Genomic DNA, 20,388 nt, shown 5'->3' with positions numbered 1-20,388 from the left:
AAGTAGAATGAGGTGTACTCTGGTTGGAATTCAACTGACACTGGAATGGAGAGAAGCTGATTTTTATAAAACTGTGCAGTGGTCTCTTAATTTTTGCCAGAGCTGTATGTAAGGGGCTGGGTGTTGGGACCACTGTGCCAAAGCCCAAGGAAGACCTGGAGGGGTGTGAGTAGAAGTCTCACCCGACCTGACCACAGACACGCAGCAGCTAACGACACAGAGGTCCGTGGAGAGACAAGGGAGGCGATCCAGGTGCTACTCCAGGACTGACCTTGGGTAGATGGCGGCTGACCCCTAGGAGCAGGTAGCTGGGATGGCCCAGGGGAATGTCCAACTCGGCTACCATTGAAGGAAGCACTGGCGGGTGCAGCAGACTCAGCTGCCGTTGAGGAAAGCACTGGTGGGTGCAGCTGACTCTGCTACCGTTGAAGGAAGCATGGGCAGGTAAAGCAGACTCGGCTGCCGTTGAAGAAAGCACTGGCGAGTGCAGCAGACTTGGCTGCCGTTGAAGGAAGCATGGGCAGGTGCAGCAGACTCGGCTGCCATTGAGGAAAGCACTGGCGGGTGCAGCAAACTTGGCTGCCGTTGAAGGAATGCATTGGCAAGTGCAGCAGGATGAGAAGCAAGTACAGTGATCTGAGAACTGACAAGGGTGTTAGGAACAAACTTACAACATTGCACAGGCACCACTATGTTGGAGGAGGCGCTTTAAATAGTAAGTGGCCTCCAGCCATTGGCTGGGGACACTTTAGAGGAACACGTGCGGCACCTTTAAGAAAGGGAAAGTGTGCATGCGCGAGCCCTAACCACAGTGCCTGGAGACTTGCTAGGAGTGCACGCACCCTGGGCAGCAGCAGACCAGGAAGGAGCAGGACGGAAGCATCAGCGGTGAGTACGCTGGTGTCCCTGCAGGGAGATAGGGACTGCAGACAGAGATGCGGGTGCTACAGTATAAATGTAAGTGAAGCTGTATATACGGAGCTAATGTGTCTCATTGGACCGTAAACAGCGCACATAATACGTCTCTGCTATTGCTACGGCAGGAACGTTGCACAGCAACATCCTCCATTGTAAACTGAAGCCAACTCCAACCATAAAATCAGTAAACCTGTAGAACAAGCTTCATAATGAAAACATTGGATTAGTTTATTTTTTTCATTTTGGGGATATTCACATTGAGTTCAGCCCCTACACTGTCGATCAAATTCAAATTAAACAGCCAGTGAGTGCACACCTTTGGAGGGAGTTTGTGCTCCTTGCGGCTGGCATCTTTTTAGCTGGGCACAGGTAGGTAATACACCAAGTTCTAACTCTGAACTCAGTTTGTATAATTATACTCAATGGCTGTAGAAATCCTCAAAAAACAGGATTCAGAGGAATCGTCAGCAAAGCAGGGCTGAATCACAGTGTTACCAGACCTTTAAACGTCAGTTTCTTGGTTCATTTAATATCTAAAGGTTTTGGAGATCCTAATCCACAGCCTCAGAATTAAATAAGCACCTACTGTACACCCACAGTGACAGAATAACATTCCATCAAATACTGATGGTTTATCGTACATACACGGTTTTATAATTGCATATAGAAAGGGGTGGTTAGTTAATTACCATATGGTCAAGCTCCTCTGTTATTGGTTATCTAAGTATATATGGAATGTATTTAGATAACCAATAAAGCCCCCGTCTCACATAGCGAGATCGCTAGCGAGATCGCTGCTGAGTCACTAGTTTTGTGACGCAACAGCGACCTCCATAGCGATCTCGCTATGTGTGACACGTACCAGCGATCAGGCCCCTGCTGCGAGATCGCTGGTCATGTCGGAATGGCCTGGACCTTTTTTTGGTCGTTGAGGCCCCGCTGACATCGCTGAATCGGTGTGTGTGACACCGATCCAGCGATGTCTTCACTGGTAACCAGGGTAAACATCGGGTTACTAAGCGCAGGGCCGCGCTTAGTAACCCGATGTTTACCCTGGTTACCAGCGTAAATGTAAAAAAAAAACAAACAGTACATACTCGCCTTCTGATGTCCGTCAGGTCCCTTGCCGTCTGCTTCCTGCTCTCACTGACTCCCGGCCGTACAGTGAGAAGTGAGAGCACAGCAGTGACGTCACCGCTGCGCTCTGCTCTCACAGTACGGCGGCTCAGTCAGAGAGCAGGAAGCAGACGGCAAGGGACCTGGACACCGAAAGGCGAGTATGTACTGTTTGTTTTTTTTGGTAACCAGGGTAAACATCGGGTTACTAAGCGCGGCCCTGCGCTTAGTAACCCGATGTTTACCCTGGTTACCGGGTGCTGCAGGGGGACTTCGGCATCGTTGAAGACAGTTTCAACGATGCCGAAGTCGTTCCCCTGATCGTTGATCGCTGGAGAGAGCGGTCCGTGTGACAGCTCCCCAGCGACCACACAGCGACTTACCAACGATCACGGCCAGGTCATATCGCTGGTCGTGATCGTTGGTAAATCGCTATGTGAGACGGGGCCTTAACAGAGGAGCTTGACCATATGGTAATTAACTAACCACCCCTTTCTATAGGCAATTATAAAACCACGTATGTACAATAAACCATCAGTATTGATGGAATGTTATTCTCGTCACCTCGGTGTACAGTGTCATTCTTGAGTTCTCAAATACTCAGTCTAAGGCTGCCGTGACACTAGCAGTATTTGGTCAGTATTTTACATCAGTATTTGTAAGCCAAAACCAGGAGTGGGTGATAAATACAGAAGTTGTGCATGTGTTTCTATTATACTTTTCCTCTAATTGTTCCACTCCTGGTTTTGGCTTACAAATACTGATGTAAAATACTGACCAAATACTGCTAGTGTGACAGCAGCCTAATTTGGGAACGGCCGCTGCACACACAGGGATAGATTTATCCAAACCAAATTTCCATAACATTAGCATATCTTCTCCAATCATACAGTGGTCCCTTAGAAGACTTACATCACGGCTGTCAGGAGAGTGCGTATAAAGCACACTGAAGATGCCTATGACTTGGGTAGTCAGAGTGCAGGTCAAATAGTTAAGCCGAAGCAGAATGGAGTTGATAAATCAGGAATAATGAGATTAATCAGATTAACTGAACAATTATTTATACCATCAGAGCAAAGACAAATGATAACATTCTGCCTGCAGCCAACACTAGGGGGAGCTCACTGCAGACAGATGTATACAGACTCCTTAGCAAATCCAGCTTTACTAAGATTTATGCGGTCAGACCGAACTTGCAGACTTTAGAGAGACGCTACCGTTAGTAGTTTACGGTGTCATTCGGTGATGTATGCCAGTTTTCGGCCATATTAGACAACTACGCAGGAGGGATACATCATTTCATACTTTTTTTTTCCCCCTCCTTTGTATTTTCTCACCCTGCTGCAGTGTCATTATTCATCAGTATCGCTGGTGCATATCAGTACGCTTATTATATTATATGTTCTATAATGTGGAGTTCCAGATGATAAAATACAGAATTTATTAATTTATTTATAGTTGAGAATATGATAAGAAGTTACTAAGTTTTCTGGTTCTAAGACATCAACTTATAAGCAAAATTTCAAAAATATATCCAAAATATGAAAAACGGTCATTTATTTTAACAAAGTGATAAATCAATTTTCGGCCGTGACATTCCTCATGCCTAGAATCGGGCCGTAACTCTGTGTCGTTCAGAGGAGCCAGAAGACATTTCTGTAAAGCAGTTTTTACTATGACACCATAGATGTGAATACAGATTTCCGCCCACCTCACTGAAGCCAATACAGGGGGAAACTAGTATAACAAAATGCAACTATTGAATTAAAATCTCTGCCTCCCCTGGGTGAGGGTGCAGGATAGAGTAGTAAAAATGGTACAATATTAAGGGTTTTCTTTACCAGAGCAGTCTGACATCAATGACGAGCTGCTTGATGACTAGCGGCGTAAGTTATCAATAGTCAAGTAAGACGTAGATTCTTTGATACTTCTGGAACTTTCTTCCGTGCCCCCCTGCAGCAGTTTCATTTGTTTCTCCCGCCACGTCAATATCCGTTTAGTCACCTCCTCCAGATCGGCCTCGAAAGCCTCCATTCTGATCAAGGCATTATCCTGAAAAAAAAAAAAATTAAAAGAACAGTGTGTTAAATGGAATCCATCAGCGGGATTTCCCTCCGTAATCTGACAGCATTATGATGCAGGGGAAGAGAGCCTGATTCCGGAGATGTGTTACTTAGCTTATTGGGTGAGAGCAGTTGTGATACAATCCCTGTTTTCTCTGATCTAGCAGAGCTCGAATGCTGAGCTGTGTAAAACCCCGCCCACACCACTGATTGGCAGCTTTCTGTATCCAATTAGTGATGGGGGCGGGGTTGGATCAGGAGGCATGAGACACCTAGTCATGTAGGGATAATCTGCTGCTTATAAAACACTGATTGTATTGAAACAGCAAAACACAGCCCAGTAAGTGACACATCGCTGGAATCGGGGTCTCTGCCCCTACATCATGCTGCTCTCCGATTACATAGAAAAACCCTGCTGGCAGAGGAGACAATACTAATGATGCAGCGGCAATGACATGCTTTGGATTTCTGCAGTATTTCTGGTACGTTTCCAATGCGGATTTTCTCAGCAGAATGTAATTTCATTAAAAAAAAAGCAGAAACATTTTTTCACAACATTTATAAAAAGAAGGTGAGAAATGTCTGATAGTTGGCGATCCCACTGATCATTAGAACGGTGTCCTGAATGCAGCAGCGGTCAATCAAGTCGATGGTGGTGATGGAAATAACCAGGCACTGCACTTGGACCCCAGCTCTAGCCGGTTGGGGGGCGCCCATCAGTCATTAAGGTAGTGACAAACGTCCAAGGTAGGGAATCGCTGTAATAAATATTATATATCCGCAGATAACATGAACCTGTTCTCACCATATTTTTGACACATTCTGGTATCTGGGGAATGGTGCGGATGGTTTGGATGTAGACTTCCAGCTTTTCAATGAATTTAACAGCGAGTGGTAACAGTTCAGAGACAAATCTGTGCGGAAGGAAAGAAGGGATATGAAAACTGAACCTGTACATAGATGTCCATAAAGTGGTCTCATAAGTGTCTTGAAGGATTTTAGGACGTTCTGCAGAAATTCTGCCGCTTTTGCCCATTTTATAAGTGCGACTTTACAATAACATGTAGATGCATAGGTTAGCACTTTAAAGAGAATCTGTCAATGGGTTTTTGTTATGTAATCTGAGAGCAGCATGATGTAGGGTCTGAGACACTGATTCCAGGGATGTGTCACTTACTGGGCTGCTTTGTGCAGTTTTAATACAATCCCTGCTTTCTCTGCTGCAGATGTAGCAGCGGTTAGAATGCGGAGCTGTGTATAACCACATCCCTGATTGGCAGCTTCCAGTGTACACTGTCAGTAAGCTGCCAATCAGTGGTGGGGGCGGGGTTACACAGATTAGCTGGACTGCCTAACACATGACACCTAGTCCTGCAGTAATAATCTCCTGATGATATAACACTGATTGTATTGAAATTACAATACACAACCTAATAAGTGACACATCTATGGAACCAGGCTTTGTGCCTTTACATTATTCTTTTCTCACATTAAATAGCAAAAAAAAAACAAAAATAAAAACCTGCTGACAGATGCCCTATATGTGCTAAATGTGTATGGCTTAATCAATACATACTCATACAATACCCTGCGCAACAAATTTCAGGGAAGTTCTTGTCCCCTGAGAAAATTTTATTGTATCTTATACAGTGCCTAAAAGTAGTATTCAACCCCCTGCAGATTTAGCAGGTTTAATAAGATGCAAATAAGTTAGAGCCTTCAAACTTCAAACAAGAGCAGGATTTATTAACAGATGCATAAATCTTACAAACCAAAAAGTTTTGTTGCTCAGTTAAATTTTTATAAATTTTAAACATAAAAGTGTGGGTCAATTATTATTCAACCCCTAGGTTTAATATTTTGTGGAATAACCTTTGTTTGCAATTACAGCTAATAATCGTCTTTTGTAAGACCTGATCAGGCCGGCACAGGTCTCTGGAGTTATCTTGGCCCACTCCTCCATGCAGATCTTCTCCAAGTTATCTAGGTTCTTTGGGTGTCTCATGTGGACTTTAATCTTGAGCTCCTTCCACAAGTTTTCAATTGGGTTAAGGTCAGGAGACTGACTAGGCCACTGCAACACCTTGATTTTTTGCCTCTTGAACCAGGCCTTGGTTTTCTTGGCTGTGTGCTTTGGGTCGTTGTCTTGTTGGAAGATGAAATGACAACCCATCTTAAGATCCTTGATGGAGGAGCGGAGGTTCTTGGCCAAAATCTCCAGGTAGGCCGTGCTATCCATCTTCCCATGGATGCGGACCAGATGGCCAGGCCCCTTGGCTGAGAAACAGCCCCACAGCATGATGCTGCCACCACCATGCTTGACTGTAGGGATGGTATTCTTGGGGTCGTATGCAGTGCCATCCAGTCTCCAAACGTCACGTGTGTGGTTGGCACCAAAGATCTCGATCTTGGTCTCATCAGACCAGAGAACCTTGAACCAGTCAGTCTGAGTCCTCCAAGTGATCATGAGCAAACTGTAGACGAGCCATGACATGATGCTTTGAAAGTAAAGGTACCTTACGGGCTCGTCTGGAACGGAGACCATTGCGGTGGAGTACGTTACTTATGGTATTGACTGAAACCAATGTCCCCACTGCCATGAGATCTTCCCGGAGCTCCTTCCTTGTTGTCCTTGGGTTAGCCCTGACTCTTCGGACAAGCCTGGCCTCGGCACGGGAGGAAACTTTCAAAGGCTGTCCAGGCCGTGGAAGGCTAACAGTAGTTCCATAAGCCTTCCACTTCCGGATGATGCTCCCAACAGTGGAGACAGGTAGGCCCAACTCCTTGGAAAGGGTTTTGTACCCCTTGCCAGCCTTGTGACCCTCCACGATCTTGTCTCTGATGGCCTTGGAATGCTCCTTTGTCTTTCCCATGTTGACCATGTTTGAGTGCTGTTCACAAGTTTGGGGAGGGTCTTAAATAGTCTGAAAAGGCTGGAAAAAGAGATAATTAATCCAAACATGTGAAGCTCATTGTTCTTTGTGCCTGAACTACTTCTTAATACTTTAGGGGAACCAAACAGAATTCTGGTGGGTTGAGGGGTTGAATAATAAATGACCCTCTGAAAAAACTTTTCCCAATTTGAAAAAAAAAAAACAACAAAGAAATAACATTCTTTTTTGCTGCAGTGCATTTCACACTTCCAGGCTGATCTACAGTCCAAATGTCACAATGCCAAGTTAATTCCAAATGTGTAAACCTGCTAAATCTGCAGGGGGTTGAATACTACTTGTAGGCACTGTAGATTTTGATATGCTGAACATGAATATGTGCTCCAAAAGTCTGTATCACGTAAGGTTTTTAACCCCTTCATGATTGGAGCTTTTTTCGATTTTTCGGTCCCCTTCTTTCCAGAGCCATAACTTTTTTATTTTTCTGTCATTATGGCCATGTGAGGGCTTATTTTTTGCAGGGCAAGTTGTACTTTTGAACGACATCATAGGTTTTACCATGTCCTGTACTCGAAAAGAGAAAAAAATTCCAAGTGCGGTGAAACTGCAAAAAAAGTGCAATCCCACACTTGTTTATTGTTTGGCTTTTTGCTAGGTTCACTAAATGCTAAACCTGACCTGCCATTATGATTCTCCAGGTCACTACGAGTTCATAGACACCAAACATGTCTAGGTTCTTTTTTATCTAAGTGGTGAAAAAAAATTCCAAAGTTTGCTAAAAAAAAAAAACAATTGCGCCATTTTCACGATACCGGTAGCGTCTCCATTTTTCATGATCTGGGGTCGGTTGAGGGCTTATTTCTTGCGGGCCGAGCTGACGTTTTTAATGTTACCATTTTGGTGCAGATACGTACTTTTGATCGCTCGTTATTGCATTTTAACACAATGTCGCGGCGACCAAAAAAAACGTAATTCTGGCGGCTTGATTTTTTTTATTGCTACGCCGTTTAGCAATTTGGTTAATTTTTTTAATTAATAGATCGGGTGATTCTGAACACGGCGATACCAAATATGTGTGCTTGATTTTATTTTTATTGTTTTATTTTGATTGGGGCAAAAGGGGGGCGATTTGAACTTTTATCTTTGTTTTTTTTATATATATATATATATATATATATATATATATATATATATATATATATATATATATATATATATATATATATATATATATATATATATATATATTTAAACACTTTTTTTTAACTTTTGGCATGCTTCAATAGCCTCCATAAGAGGCTAGAAGCTGCCTTAGCGTGATCGCCTCTGCTACATAGAGGTGATGCTCAGATCGCCTCTATGCAGCAGAATTACAGGCTTGCTATGAGCGCCGACCACAGGTTACACCGCACGCGGTCAGCCGAATGATTCAATGCGCCTGCGCGGAATTCGCATAATAAGTGCTTGCATGTGTGTAGATCAGCGATTTATGTTATTTCAATGGAAAATTCGGAATATACTGTTTCAGAAAAAGTTCATATGTGAGTTTTTAGAATTCTAACAGAATATTATAATGTTTCGTATGATTTCTCAAAAACCTTACGTGATAGGAAAAGTCTGAAGTTATTTCTGAAATCAGCATGAAAAAAATCTATCAGGAACACTCAAAATTGTCCGAGGGACAAAACCTTTGATGAAAACCTTGCATTACTGACAGTTTTTATTTTGCCATTCTGGACCACAGGAGGAAGACAGACGGAGATGTTGAAAGGGGTTGTCCAACTCAAACGACAATTTTTTTGTTTTTATGAAATCCATGTACTTAGGGCAAAAATATATATCTATTTCACTACTAGGTGTAATTAAATATTTTCACTGTTTGGCTTTTACAGTCTTTCTTTCCATACTCCGCTTGGAAGCGGTTTCAGCTCACAAGAAGGCCTATGAGTTACAGACTTCCCGTCAGACCATCACAGCAAGCTCACTGACAGATTCTTAGTTAACTCATTCCGCAGCCAGTAACAGACTGTGCAACACAGGGTTTACAGACGGAAAATGTGGCAACATTTTTAATTTAAACCAATGATTTTTAGCCACAAATACAAGCACTTAAGTAAAAAAAACAAAACAAACAATGCTGACTTTGGTAGCACAGTCTAACTGCAGGCAGATCCTGTGACCCATGTTACAACCTTAACGCAAGTCATAAGACTTCTCACATGTAGGAGCACATGGGGACAGCCCTGGTGACAGGCAGTTGTACTGAGTAAATATTTTAGGCTGTCCATACACCTTACACCTTAGATAGCTGTCAGCGCTCTCTATTGACTCCACCATAAACACTGATTGTCAGAGAGAAAAACTGTACAATCCATGGAGACATCTACGCAGAGGGGATATATCACCCCCACATTGAACATATGGGATTAATTATAACTGGTGAAGTGAGAAGGAGCTGACACTTCAACCTCCACTGAAGTAGGAACCTCCTGCCGTTTATAGGTAATTACAATAGGGAATCTGCTGAGAACCAGCCACCAAGTCTAGGATTCATATACTCAGAGGGGAAGAGGTACAGGGGCTTCCTCTATTCAAAGGAATCTCAGACATCGGTCACAAGATCATCTATTGGAGGAGAGTCAGATGGGGGGGGGGGGGGGGGGGGGTCCAATCCCACCAGTAGAGGTAGGTGCAGTCAAATTTCTCCCGAGTCTGGGGGCTTTTGGTACAAAGTACGGTACTTACTGGTGGTAAGAGGCCTCTATGGGTAAATGCTCTTGGCACAATGGTTTCGCCAGCCTCTGCCTCAGGCTGCTTTTCTCCCTCATTACCGCCTCCAAGTGGCTGTTTATTGTCTGCAGGGCATCACATTTCTGATCTGAAATTTTCAAAGATATGAAGTGATCTACAGCTGGAAAGTGCAGACAATGTACACATCATATACACACTTCCAGTTCCGTGACATCATTCACCAGGTCTCATAATACAAACTGTAAACATTTTTATTAAAATGATCTTGCCTGACCTGATGACATTGATGTACTTACTGTAAAAAAAGAAAATCCATGTCACAATTTCTGTATTATCAGTTTCAAAAGTTTTAACTCAATCTGTGTCCCCCTAGGCTGGGTGACAATTTCTCAGTGTCCCTCCTCCCTGCTGCTGAATCTTTACCCATCTAGTCCAACTGACAGCTCCTCAGTGTCCCTCATCCCTGCTACCAAGATCTCACACTGCTCAGTACAAGCTGCAGCTGTCAGTGAGGCTGGACAGGGGAAAACTCAATACACTGGGACTAATGAGTTCTGTCATTCTTTAGTTGGGCTAATAACAGGCTCACCTTAATATCAGGACTATACAGACATTCTAATACAGGGTTTTCAAAGTGACTCCACCAGCCTTATCAAGTTTAAGAGCTCTATTAAAGTAATTTCATGTAATTTTTCAGATTAATCTGTACTGTGGGTGTACATAAGCATGAGAAATAACACTTTCTAGCTGTTGTATGACTTGTATCCTGCATTTTTTAAACAGTTTTATCCTCTAAGCACTTTATCTCCAATTATGAGTTGTCTCTGAGCTAGTGGATGGAGATTAGTTGCTACGAAGTCCCCTATAATCATTACATGGGAATGGATTCCTTCTTCTTGTCTGTAGCGCACAGACAGAAGCAGCAGCATGGAAGACATTTTACAGCAGTACTGAGCTGTGTGACTGTGAATCCAGCACTGAAATGAAATTATTTTGCTAGAAGCTGCAGCATGATCTGCCTGTGTGTCTTGTGTCTCAGTGTTTAAAGGGCCACTGTCACCCCCCCCAGCCGTTATAAACTAAAAGAGCCACCTTGTGCAGCAGTAATGCTGCAGTCTAACAAGGTGGCTCTTTTAGTTTTTGATTAAGTTATTACCTAAATAAAGCGTTTTAAAATTTGGCCACACATACCACATATTGTATCTGGAGGCGGACCCAAGCGTCCTGTATGAATCTTCCAACGGCCGTCACTCTTCTCTTCAGGGGCGATGGTTGCCGCCCCCTGAGCGCTGTTATCTTCTGAAATCCGGCGCCTGCGCTGTGCGTGCCTGCCTGGGGCCTGCGCAGTGTTCATTGTCAGTGCGGCCGCCCTATTACTGAATCCCCGCCCCGCACTGTGTTATTCATTATGCACAGTGCGGGGCTGGGGTTCCTGGGCATGCGCACTGCGCTGTTTTGACGCTCCCCAGCTCCCCCGCCTTCCCAGGAACCCCAGCCCCGCACTGTGCATAATGAATAACAGTGCGGGGCGGGGGATTCAGCAGTAATAGGGCGGCCGCACTGACAATGAACACTGCGCAGGCACGCACAGCGCAGGCGCCGGATTTCAGAAGATAACAGCGCTCAGGGGGCGGCAACCATCGCCCCTGAAGAGAAGAGTGACGGCCGTTGGAAGATTCATACAGGACGCTTGGGTCCGCCTCCAGATACAATATGTGGTATGTGTGGCCAAATTTTAAAATGCTTTATTTAGGTAATAACTTAATCAAAAACTAAAAGAGCCACCTTGTTAGACTGCAGCATTACTGCTGCACAAGGTGGCTCTGTTAGTTTATAACGGCTGGGGGGGGTGACAGTGGCCCTTTAATTCTCCTTATTCTGCCTCCCGTAGACCATCACCCTGTTAGCAGTCCACACAGATTTGACCCAGATAGATATGAGTCACTTTTCAATGAGGATAATTAGTTCAGCGGGGAAAGGAAGAAGTGGATCATAAGTGGACAAAGAAGTAGAATTCTCTGCTATAATAAACTTTGCAATATATCTTATTTGCTTGCACTACTGATTTATTTAAAAGCTTCTTAATTTAATAATCAGTAATCTGCTATATAAACAAATTTAACCCCTTCACAACCTTGGGATTTTCCATTTATGTTTTTTTGCTCCCTTTCTTCTCAGCTATAACTCTTATTTTTTGGGCAATACGGACATTTGTGGGATTGTATTTTTGCGGGACAAGTTGTACTTTTGAACAACGTCATTGGTTTTACCATATTGTGTATTAGAAAATCGGGGGAAAAAAAAGTGCGGTGAAATTGCAAAAAAAATAAAAAGTACAATTCCACAATTTTTTTTTTTTTACCATGTTCACTAAATGCTAACTGACCTGCCATTATGAATCTACAGGTCATTGCAAGTTCACAGACACCAAACATGTCTAGGTTATTTTTTACTTAAGTGGTGAAAAATAATTCCATAGAAATTTTTAGAGACCTAAACCGTCTCCATTTTTCACTATCGGGGGCTGGGCAGGGGCTTATTTTTTGCACACTGAGTTGATGTTTTTTGTGATACCATTTTGGTGCAGATACAATGTTTTGATTGCCTGTTATTGCAATGTTGCGGCGATCAAAATAATTTAATTCTGGCGTTATGATTTTTTTGCTCGTTACGCCATTTACCGATCAGAGTCATTCAAAAAGGGGATGAATTGAACTTTTTAAAATTTTTTTAAATCTTTTTTTTCTACTTTTGACTTGCTTCAATAGTCTCCTTGAAGCTGTGACATTCCAATCGCCTGTGCTACACATAGTGCTTCAGCCCTGCTATGTGCAGCAGAATTTATCATCTGCTGTGACCGCCGGCCACGGCGCGGCACTCATGGCAATTCAGTTATGACAACCACAGGGGTCTACTGCAGATCCAAGTTTGTCATACCACCCCATGGACGTTCCGCAATCTTGTGACAGGTGAGCAAATGGGCATGGTTAGTAATGCGCTTCCGGCGTGGCCATGTTAAATTACACTGTCTGAGATTAATAGCGGCATTTAACATGTTAACAGCCGCAGATGGATCGCGATTCCACCTGGGGCTGTTCAGGTCATATGTCTGCTGATGAAATCAGCTGCTATGTGCTGGAAAACATGCGGGTTCAGGGGTGGAGCCTGCGTGGATAACAGGGACATGAGGTATATATACGTCATCGGTCGTGAAGGGGTTAGTTTGTGAGTGCATTGAAAATTAAAGGGGTTTTCTGGCCATAGGTCACTCATGACCTGTCCGTAAAATAGGTAATCAATATCAGACCAGTGTGTGTGTGGGGGGTGGTGGTGTCCCGCACCAGGCTGCTATTAACTAGCACCAGCGGTCAGATGTGTCGCAGCTGCTGCCAAGAACTGCACATCAGCTCCTATCCTTAGATCCCCACTGATCTGACTGGTAACCTAGCCTATGGACAGCTCAACAATATCCTTTGACCAGAAAATCCCCTTAAGCAGAGAGTCCAGGATCACAACAGTCACTGTAAATTGCGGTTTCCTATTAATCATGCAGCAAAGATTGTGCAGTGCGGTACCTGCCCTCTTCCTTTGTAAAGCCTTTTTTTTTTTTTTTTAAATACTAAAATGAGAAATAAGAATTAAACACTATAACCAGGGAAAAAAAAAAAAAACTTACTGAGGAAAAACGAGTGCGTGATATCTGCCGTCTCCTTCTCAAGACTCAGCATTTCTAACTCCAAGCTCTTCTGTAAGGCAAAAATAAATATAGCGAAACAGGGGAATCACGACTTGTCAGAGATCACTCGCTGCCCATAGACAGGCCAATAATTGGGGAATGAGCGATCGCAGGATGATCGCTTCTGACGATTTTGCAGTCTGGACAGATAAAATGCTCATTCGTTGGATGATAGGACGAATCATAGGACATGTGCATGTACATAGGACATGTGCTGCCGAGAAAAATCACAGTATGTGGGCACAGGACGAGGATATTTGTAATAGTTCCATGCACATGGAAGTGGGGTTGGCCATTAAATAACTCATTAGCATGCATGTAGCCAATTGGTGGTCGCTTAATTGTCGCAGTTGGCTTGTGTATACCCAACATAACGTGGTTACAGAGTCTCCAGCAATTAGCTGATACCTGTGGGTAACCCTGAAAGATGGAAAGAGGCAGAGACTTGCCTTGTCAATTTCAGATTTGAGAGCAGAGATCTTCTCCAGCTCTTCTACACGACTAAAACACTGGATCTCTTTCCGGGTCTGGTCCAAGGCATCCTAGGTAAAATAAAGAAGAAGATTGTTGACTCTGCTAATTTGATATTGATGGCCAAACATTGACTATCAATATTAAAATCCCCCAACAACCCCTTTAGTTCTGATGAACTCAAAAGCACACTGTGTACAATTCTCTACAACAAGAATTTACGGTCCGAAGCGGGGTTGTGGAGTCGGAGTCAATGTCCATTTTGGTGGACTTGGTATAAAATGGACCAACTCCTAAAATAAATAATAAATTGGGTTCAGTAGTACAATGCAGGATGTGCTGTAAATGTTTTCATAAGAATTTGGGAAAGTTATGAAATGTCCTGTAAATATCTGTTCTGTTTCTGATCCAAAGATCTTGGCTTTTAGTTGAGATGAATCTGTGCTGCACTTTATGTACATGCTTAGTAGTGACCAGTGCTGTGGAGATGTACAGTACAGACCAAATGTTTGGACACACCTTCTCATTTAAAGATTTTTCTGTATTTTCATGACTATGAAAATTGTACATTCACACTGAAGGCATCAAAACTGTGAAATAACAGACAAATTTTCAGTTGTTTCACACTTTTTTGTTAAGTATATAATTCCACATGTGTTAATTCATAGTTTTGATGCCTTCAGTGTGAATGTACAATTTTCATAGTCATGAAAATACAGAAAAATCTTTAAATGAGAAGGTGTGTCCAAACTTTTGGTCTGTACTGTAGATGAGATGAATCTGTGCTGCACTTTATGTACATGCTCAGTAGTGACCAGTGCTGTGGAGTCGTAGATGAGATTAATCTGTGGTGCACTTCATGTACATGCTCAGTAAGTTGTAGAGGAGATGAATCTGTGCTGTACTTTATGTACATGTTTAGTAGTGACCAGTGCTGTGGGGTCGGAGTTGAGATGAATCTGTGCTGTACTTTATGCACATGCTCAGTAGTGACCAGTGCTGTGGAGTCATAGATGAGATGAATCTGTGCTGCACTTTATGCACATGCTCAGTAGTGACCAGTGCTGTGGAGTCACATATGAGATGAATCTGTGCTGCACTTTGTGTACATGTGCAGTAGTGACCAGTGTTGTGGGGTTGGAATTGAGATGAATCTGTGCTGTACTTTATGTACATGCTCAGTAGTGACCAGTGCTGTGGAGTTGTAGATGAGATGAATCTGTGCTGCACTTTATATACATGCTCAGTAGTGACCAGTGCTGTGGAGTCATAGATGAGATGAATCTGTGCTGCACTTTATGTACATGCTCAGTAGTGACCAGTGCTGTGGAGTCGTAGATGAGATGAATCTGTGCTGTACTTTATGTACACGCTCAGTAGTGACCAGTGCTGTGGAGTCATAGATGAGATGAATCTGTGCTGTACTTTATGTACATGCTCAGTAGTGACCAGTGCTGTGGAGTTGTAGATGAGATTAATCTGTGCTGCACTTTATATACATGCTCAGTAGTGACCAGTGCGGTGGAGTTGTAGATGAGATGAATCTGTGCTGTACTTTATGTACACGCTCAGTAGTGACCAGTGCTGTGGAGTCATAGATGAGATGAATCTGTGCTGTACTTTATGTACACGCTCAGTAGTGACCAGTGCTGTGGAGTCATAGATGAGATGAATCTGTGCTGCACTTTATGTACATGCTCAGTAGTGACCAGTGCTGTGGAGTCGTAGATGAGATGAATCTGTGCTGTACTTTATGTACATGCTCAGTAGTGACCAGTGCTGTGGAGTTGTAGATGAGATTAATCTGTGCTGCACTTTATATACATGCTCAGTAGTGACCAGTGCGGTGGAGTTGTAGATGAGATGAATCTGTGCTGTACTTTATGTACAATTGAAAAGTCGGAGGTTTGGCTTACCGACTCCAAAGCCCTGGTCCAAGGAATATATAATATATTATTTAAAGAGGTTGGCCCACAAGAAAAAAACATGGTAGCTGGGATCCCTTGATTGATTGATCACTTGATGGGGCTCTTGTGCAACTGTTCTAGAGTCAACTGAATACCGTATTGGTTATGAATGTGCACTAGGGCTCCATTCAGTGTCTATGGGACTGACAGGTAAAGCGGCACGCTGTACGGTGCTGAAGGCCACATACATACCCTGCTGGGAGAATAGAGAAAAATATCAACCAATCTTAGCACATAGTTTTCAGTTACAGCCCGAGTTATACATTATGGGGCTTATGTCGGACAGCGGAGACCGGTAATGTCTGTCCACCAAACGACCCTGTTGTAAGTTTATCAAAAACTAACACATATTCTGCATTTTTACAATGATCTACTTTTCCTACACAGCTGCATAAACTGTATACAGACATGCTGGCCAGGCTGAGGATAGAAGAACAGTTTTCCCGAGTTGCACAGCCATGATCTCATGATTGGTGGGTGCCTGCCGTCAGATACCAAGCAATCAGTGAGTCACGTAAAGGGGTTTTCCACCTTTGGGGGCAATTTTTTTCTTCCCAAATGAAAGGCTAAAAATCATTTTCATAATTGGGTCTCATTCAAATTTTTCCACTGTTTTCTGTATACGTTTTGTTGCACTGCCTTTTGCTAGCAGCAAAATGAGTTAACTGAGAACCCATCAGTGAGCTCATGGCGACAGTCCAATTGGAGAATTTCTAACTTTTTTAAATCTGTCATTTTCTAGGTAGAGTTTTAAATTGAAACTGAATTGTGAAATGATTTTTTAGCCCAAAATACATGTATTTAAACCTCACAAGGTCAAAAGTACGTAGGGTGTGCCCTTATGCGATCCTCACTCCCGAAGTATGACATTTATTTATTTTAAATCCGCCATACAGCCCTAAAGATATAAGGGCTATATATGTAGCGTTCATTTTTGTGGTCTTTATGTAGAGGGTGTGACTCACCGAGTAATAACGCAGAACAGCCTAAAGAGCCCCCACATATAATCTTGTAGCCACGCTCCCTTAAAAACAATTGTACCAAATAAAAAGCCCTGTATCTCTGGAACTGTATGGTGGATTTTTCAAAGTAAATAAATAAATACACAAGAGTTGAGATAATTAAATAAAAGCAAAAAAAAAAAAAAAGTTCTCAGAGGTGAAAGCATCTGACAATGTCAGGCCATCTGGATCCATACAAGGCAGTGGAGACTGAGCAGAGCCGGGAAATTCAAGCAAAATGGCCGTTAGTAAGAAAACACTGGAACATTATGGAATTTGAATCTCGCTGGAGTCCAATGGACCTTCCATTCCCGGCAGGACACTTATTGGGTCACGTGACCACAATCGCATTGTACACATAGTGCATCCTACCAGGCTGAAGGTGGTTTCTTATTGGTCAGTTTCTTATTCGTCAATTTTTTCTTTTCAGTTTTTTAAAGGTTTAACAACAAAAACTAATCATCACAATAATCACATACACTGCAGCGAGGAGCCCTGATGGGAATACATTTAAAAACGGCTACAAAAACGATACAACTGGCACAAAAGTGGGCACCGAAGGGCGTTAATGAAAGGGTTAAATGCCTTTGGGCCACTGATTTAACACTGCACACATATAGAGCAGGGAGCCCCATATCATCAAACCAGGTATCTCCAGCCCGGCCCATATGGGCTCTGGGCATCAGAACTGGCATCAAAGTGGGCAGCTCATTATCACAGGTGGTGTGAGATCAGTGGCCCAAAGGCATTTAACCCTTTCATTAACACACTTCGGTGCCCACTTGTGTGCCAGTTTTATCACTTTTGTAGCTGTTTTTTAAGTGTATTCACATCAGGGCACCTCATGCAGTGCATGTTATTATTGTGATGATTATTTTTTGGTGTTAAACCTATAAAAAAAACACAGAACAGAAAAAACTGCCGAATAAGAAACCACCTTCAGCCTCGTATGTGTCCTGGACTCCTGCTGTTCCGTACCTGGGACAGGACTCCGGCCCGCAGACACCGCTCTATCAGTAACGCCGCTGCCGACGGCTGCACCGGAGCCCAGGGATTACTCGCCATTGCAATACGAACTAACGACAAACTCCAAAGCAAAAGAAAGCGCTAAACATGAGGCCAACCAATCAGAATCCGCGCTGTGGTCTGACCCACTCGGTGACCCGTAGAGCTGCCATATTGCGGCTGGCACATACGCCGGACGCCATCTTGTGTGTGGCACACCGCGCTGATTGCTAAGGCGGAGCCGCGGTTTCCGGAAGAGCCGTGTACGGGATTGTGGACTGGAGCGGGAGACGGTAACCGCGGTGCAGGGTGAGAGCTTTCTTCCGGTAGTGTATAGTGCTGCACTTGTATGTGTAACTTTCTGGTGAGGAGACCTGACTCCTGCAGCTTGTTGCCGTCCTGGGGTGTGAGTTGCTGGGAGTTGTAGTTCCATGTGAGGCAGCTGTCCTGTAGTGACCGTGCACACTCGGCATGCACGTAGTATCCGCTCCTCACCATGGTCACCACCACCTCTGCTTGCTGTCAGCGGACTGACCTTTCTGCTGCTGGCTGTCAGTCAGTATATGTCTCATTGCTCCGTGCACGGTCTTCATCAGTGTTTTGGGTCCATTTTCCCCAATGTTTGCTCTGTGTCCATTTTTGCAATTTTTGTTGTTTAACCCCGTCATTTCGGGCCATTTTTCCATTTTTTTTTTCGGTTTTGTTTTTTTGATCCCCTTCTTCCCAGGGCCATAACCATAGCGTTATGTTTCTGTCAATATGGCCGTGTGAGGGCTTATTTTTTGCAGGAGAAGTTGTACTTTTGGAAGACACTATTGGTTTTACCATATCGTGTACTGGACAATGGGAAGCAAATTCCCAGTGCGGTGAAATTGCAAAAAAAGTGCAATTCCACAATTTGTCTTTTATTTAAAAAAAAAAAATATTTTATACCATGTTCACTAAATGCTAAAACTAACCTGCCATTATGATTTTCCAGGTCATTACGAGTTCATAGACACCAAACATGTCTAGGTTCTTTATTATCTAAGTGGTGAAAAAAAATTCCAAGGTTAGCAAAGAAAAAAAAATAAAATAATAATGGTGCAATATTCCGTTTCCCTGTAGCGTCTCCATTTTTCGGGATCTCGGGTTGGGTGAGGACTCATTTTTTTGCGCTCCGAGCTAGTTTTTTTAATTATACCATTTTGGTGCAGATACGATGTTTTGATTGCATTTTATTACAGTGTTTTGCTGCGACCAAAAAAACATAATTCTTGCCGTGAGATTTTTTTTTTTTCATTATGCCATTTACTGATTGGATTAATTCTTTTTATATATATTGATCGGGTGATTCTCAACTCGGCAGTACCAAATATGTGTTTTTTTTGTTTTATTTTGAATGAGGCAAAAGGGAGGTGATTTTAACTTTTATATATATTTTTATATCTTTAAAAACTTTTTTTTTTTTTTTTACATGCTTCAATAGTCTTGAGTTGAAGTTGAAGCTGTGATGTGTGCTGCGTTCTTGTGTGAATGCTCCCCCCCTCCCCCCGGAGTTATGTACATTAATATAATGCTGGAGAACCAATTTATAATTTCTTATATCACGTTTTCATAGTTTAAAAGGTTGAAAGTAGAGTAGATATAAGTCCATCTAATGTTGGGAGCAATATTCTCTTCTGCCTGTAACGTTATGTCCTAAACTAAGGTGCAGATGTCCAATGTGAAATGAAGACTCATGTGCAAAAGCTTCTTAGGCAGGCTGAGCGTAATCTGCTGTCCAAGCTGCACATGAGCGAGGGCAGATCCAGCAGTAGTGTCAATGACACACAGACCGAGTTCACACAAGTGTATTTACAGACCACAACGCATGGTCGGGTTAAACTCAGTGTATCCCATGCGATGTATATACAGCAGTCTCAGTGTCTCCTATGTGATGTATGTACAAAGGTCTGTGTATCCTGTGTAATGTATATACAGTTTGTGTATCCTTTGTGATTTATGCACCGCAGTCTGTCTCATATGTGATGTACAGCAGGGGTGTCAAACTGCATTCCTCGAGGGCCTCAAACCATGCGTGTTTTCAAGATTTCCTTAGCATTGCACAAGGTGCAGGAATCATTACCTGTGCAGGTGGTTAAATTATCACCTGTGCAATACAAGGAAATCCTGAAAACATGACCTGTTTGCGGCCCTCGAGGAATGCAGTTTGACACCCCTGATGTACGGTATCTCGCAAAAGTGAGTACACCCCTCACGTTTTTGTAAATAGTTTACCGTATATCTTTTCATGGGACAACACTGGAGATCTGACACTTTGATACAATGTAAAATAGTTAGTGTGTAGCTTGTATAACAGTCTAAATTTCTCTCTAAATTACTCAACACACAGCCATTAATGTTTAAATTGCTGGCAACAAAAGTAAGTGCACCCCTAAGTGAATATGGCCAAATTGTACCCAAAGTGTGAATATTTTGTGTGGCCAC

At 42.9% G+C, this 20,388-nt stretch overlaps 2 protein-coding genes across 5 annotated transcripts in view; one reads left to right on the top strand and one right to left on the bottom strand.

The window, feature by feature from the left end:
- Positions 1–3,567: 3,567 nt before the first annotated feature.
- Positions 3,568–18,030, bottom strand: HAUS2 (HAUS augmin like complex subunit 2). Its single transcript, XM_077264340.1, has 6 exons — positions 17,893–18,030; positions 13,925–14,017; positions 13,416–13,485; positions 9,734–9,866; positions 4,903–5,011; positions 3,568–4,086 (listed from the first exon to the last, which is right to left on the bottom strand). Exons 1-6 carry the CDS (start codon positions 17,977–17,979, stop codon positions 3,913–3,915), a joined length of 666 nt encoding a protein of 221 aa, XP_077120455.1. The 5' UTR covers positions 17,980–18,030; the 3' UTR covers positions 3,568–3,912.
- The window catches only part of LRRC57 (leucine rich repeat containing 57), a 31,905-nt gene continuing 20,854 nt past the window's right edge, over positions 9,338–20,388 (top strand). The window contains exon 1 of one of the 4 annotated variants that reach the window (XM_077264317.1): positions 9,338–9,490. The gene's annotated coding sequence lies outside the window, so the exon portion shown is untranslated. Of the gene's footprint in view, positions 9,491–16,294; positions 16,419–18,095; positions 18,246–20,388 lie in introns of those variants that run through there. The other 3 variants (XM_077264326.1, XM_077264299.1, XM_077264308.1) reach the window with 3 other exon arrangements.

This window comes from Ranitomeya variabilis, chromosome 1 (genome assembly GCF_051348905.1).
Source record: "Ranitomeya variabilis isolate aRanVar5 chromosome 1, aRanVar5.hap1, whole genome shotgun sequence".
Classification (NCBI taxonomy): Eukaryota; Metazoa; Chordata; class Amphibia; order Anura; family Dendrobatidae; genus Ranitomeya; species Ranitomeya variabilis.
This window is presented reverse-complemented; position numbering and strand designations above follow the sequence as displayed.

Bases quoted from the DNA above. Each gene is read 5' to 3' on its own strand.
- HAUS2 (XM_077264340.1), bottom strand. From the start codon at position 17,979: ATGGCGAGTAATCCCTGGGCTCCGGTGCAGCCGTCGGCAGCGGCGTTA. The intron at 14,018-17,892 runs GTACGGAACAGC...TATTTTACCTAG, and splicing joins GGGCCGGAGTCCTGTCCCAG to GATGCCTTGGACCAGACCCG. The intron at 13,486-13,924 runs GCAAGTCTCTGC...TTTGCCTTACAG, and splicing joins TCAAATCTGAAATTGACAAG to AAGAGCTTGGAGTTAGAAAT.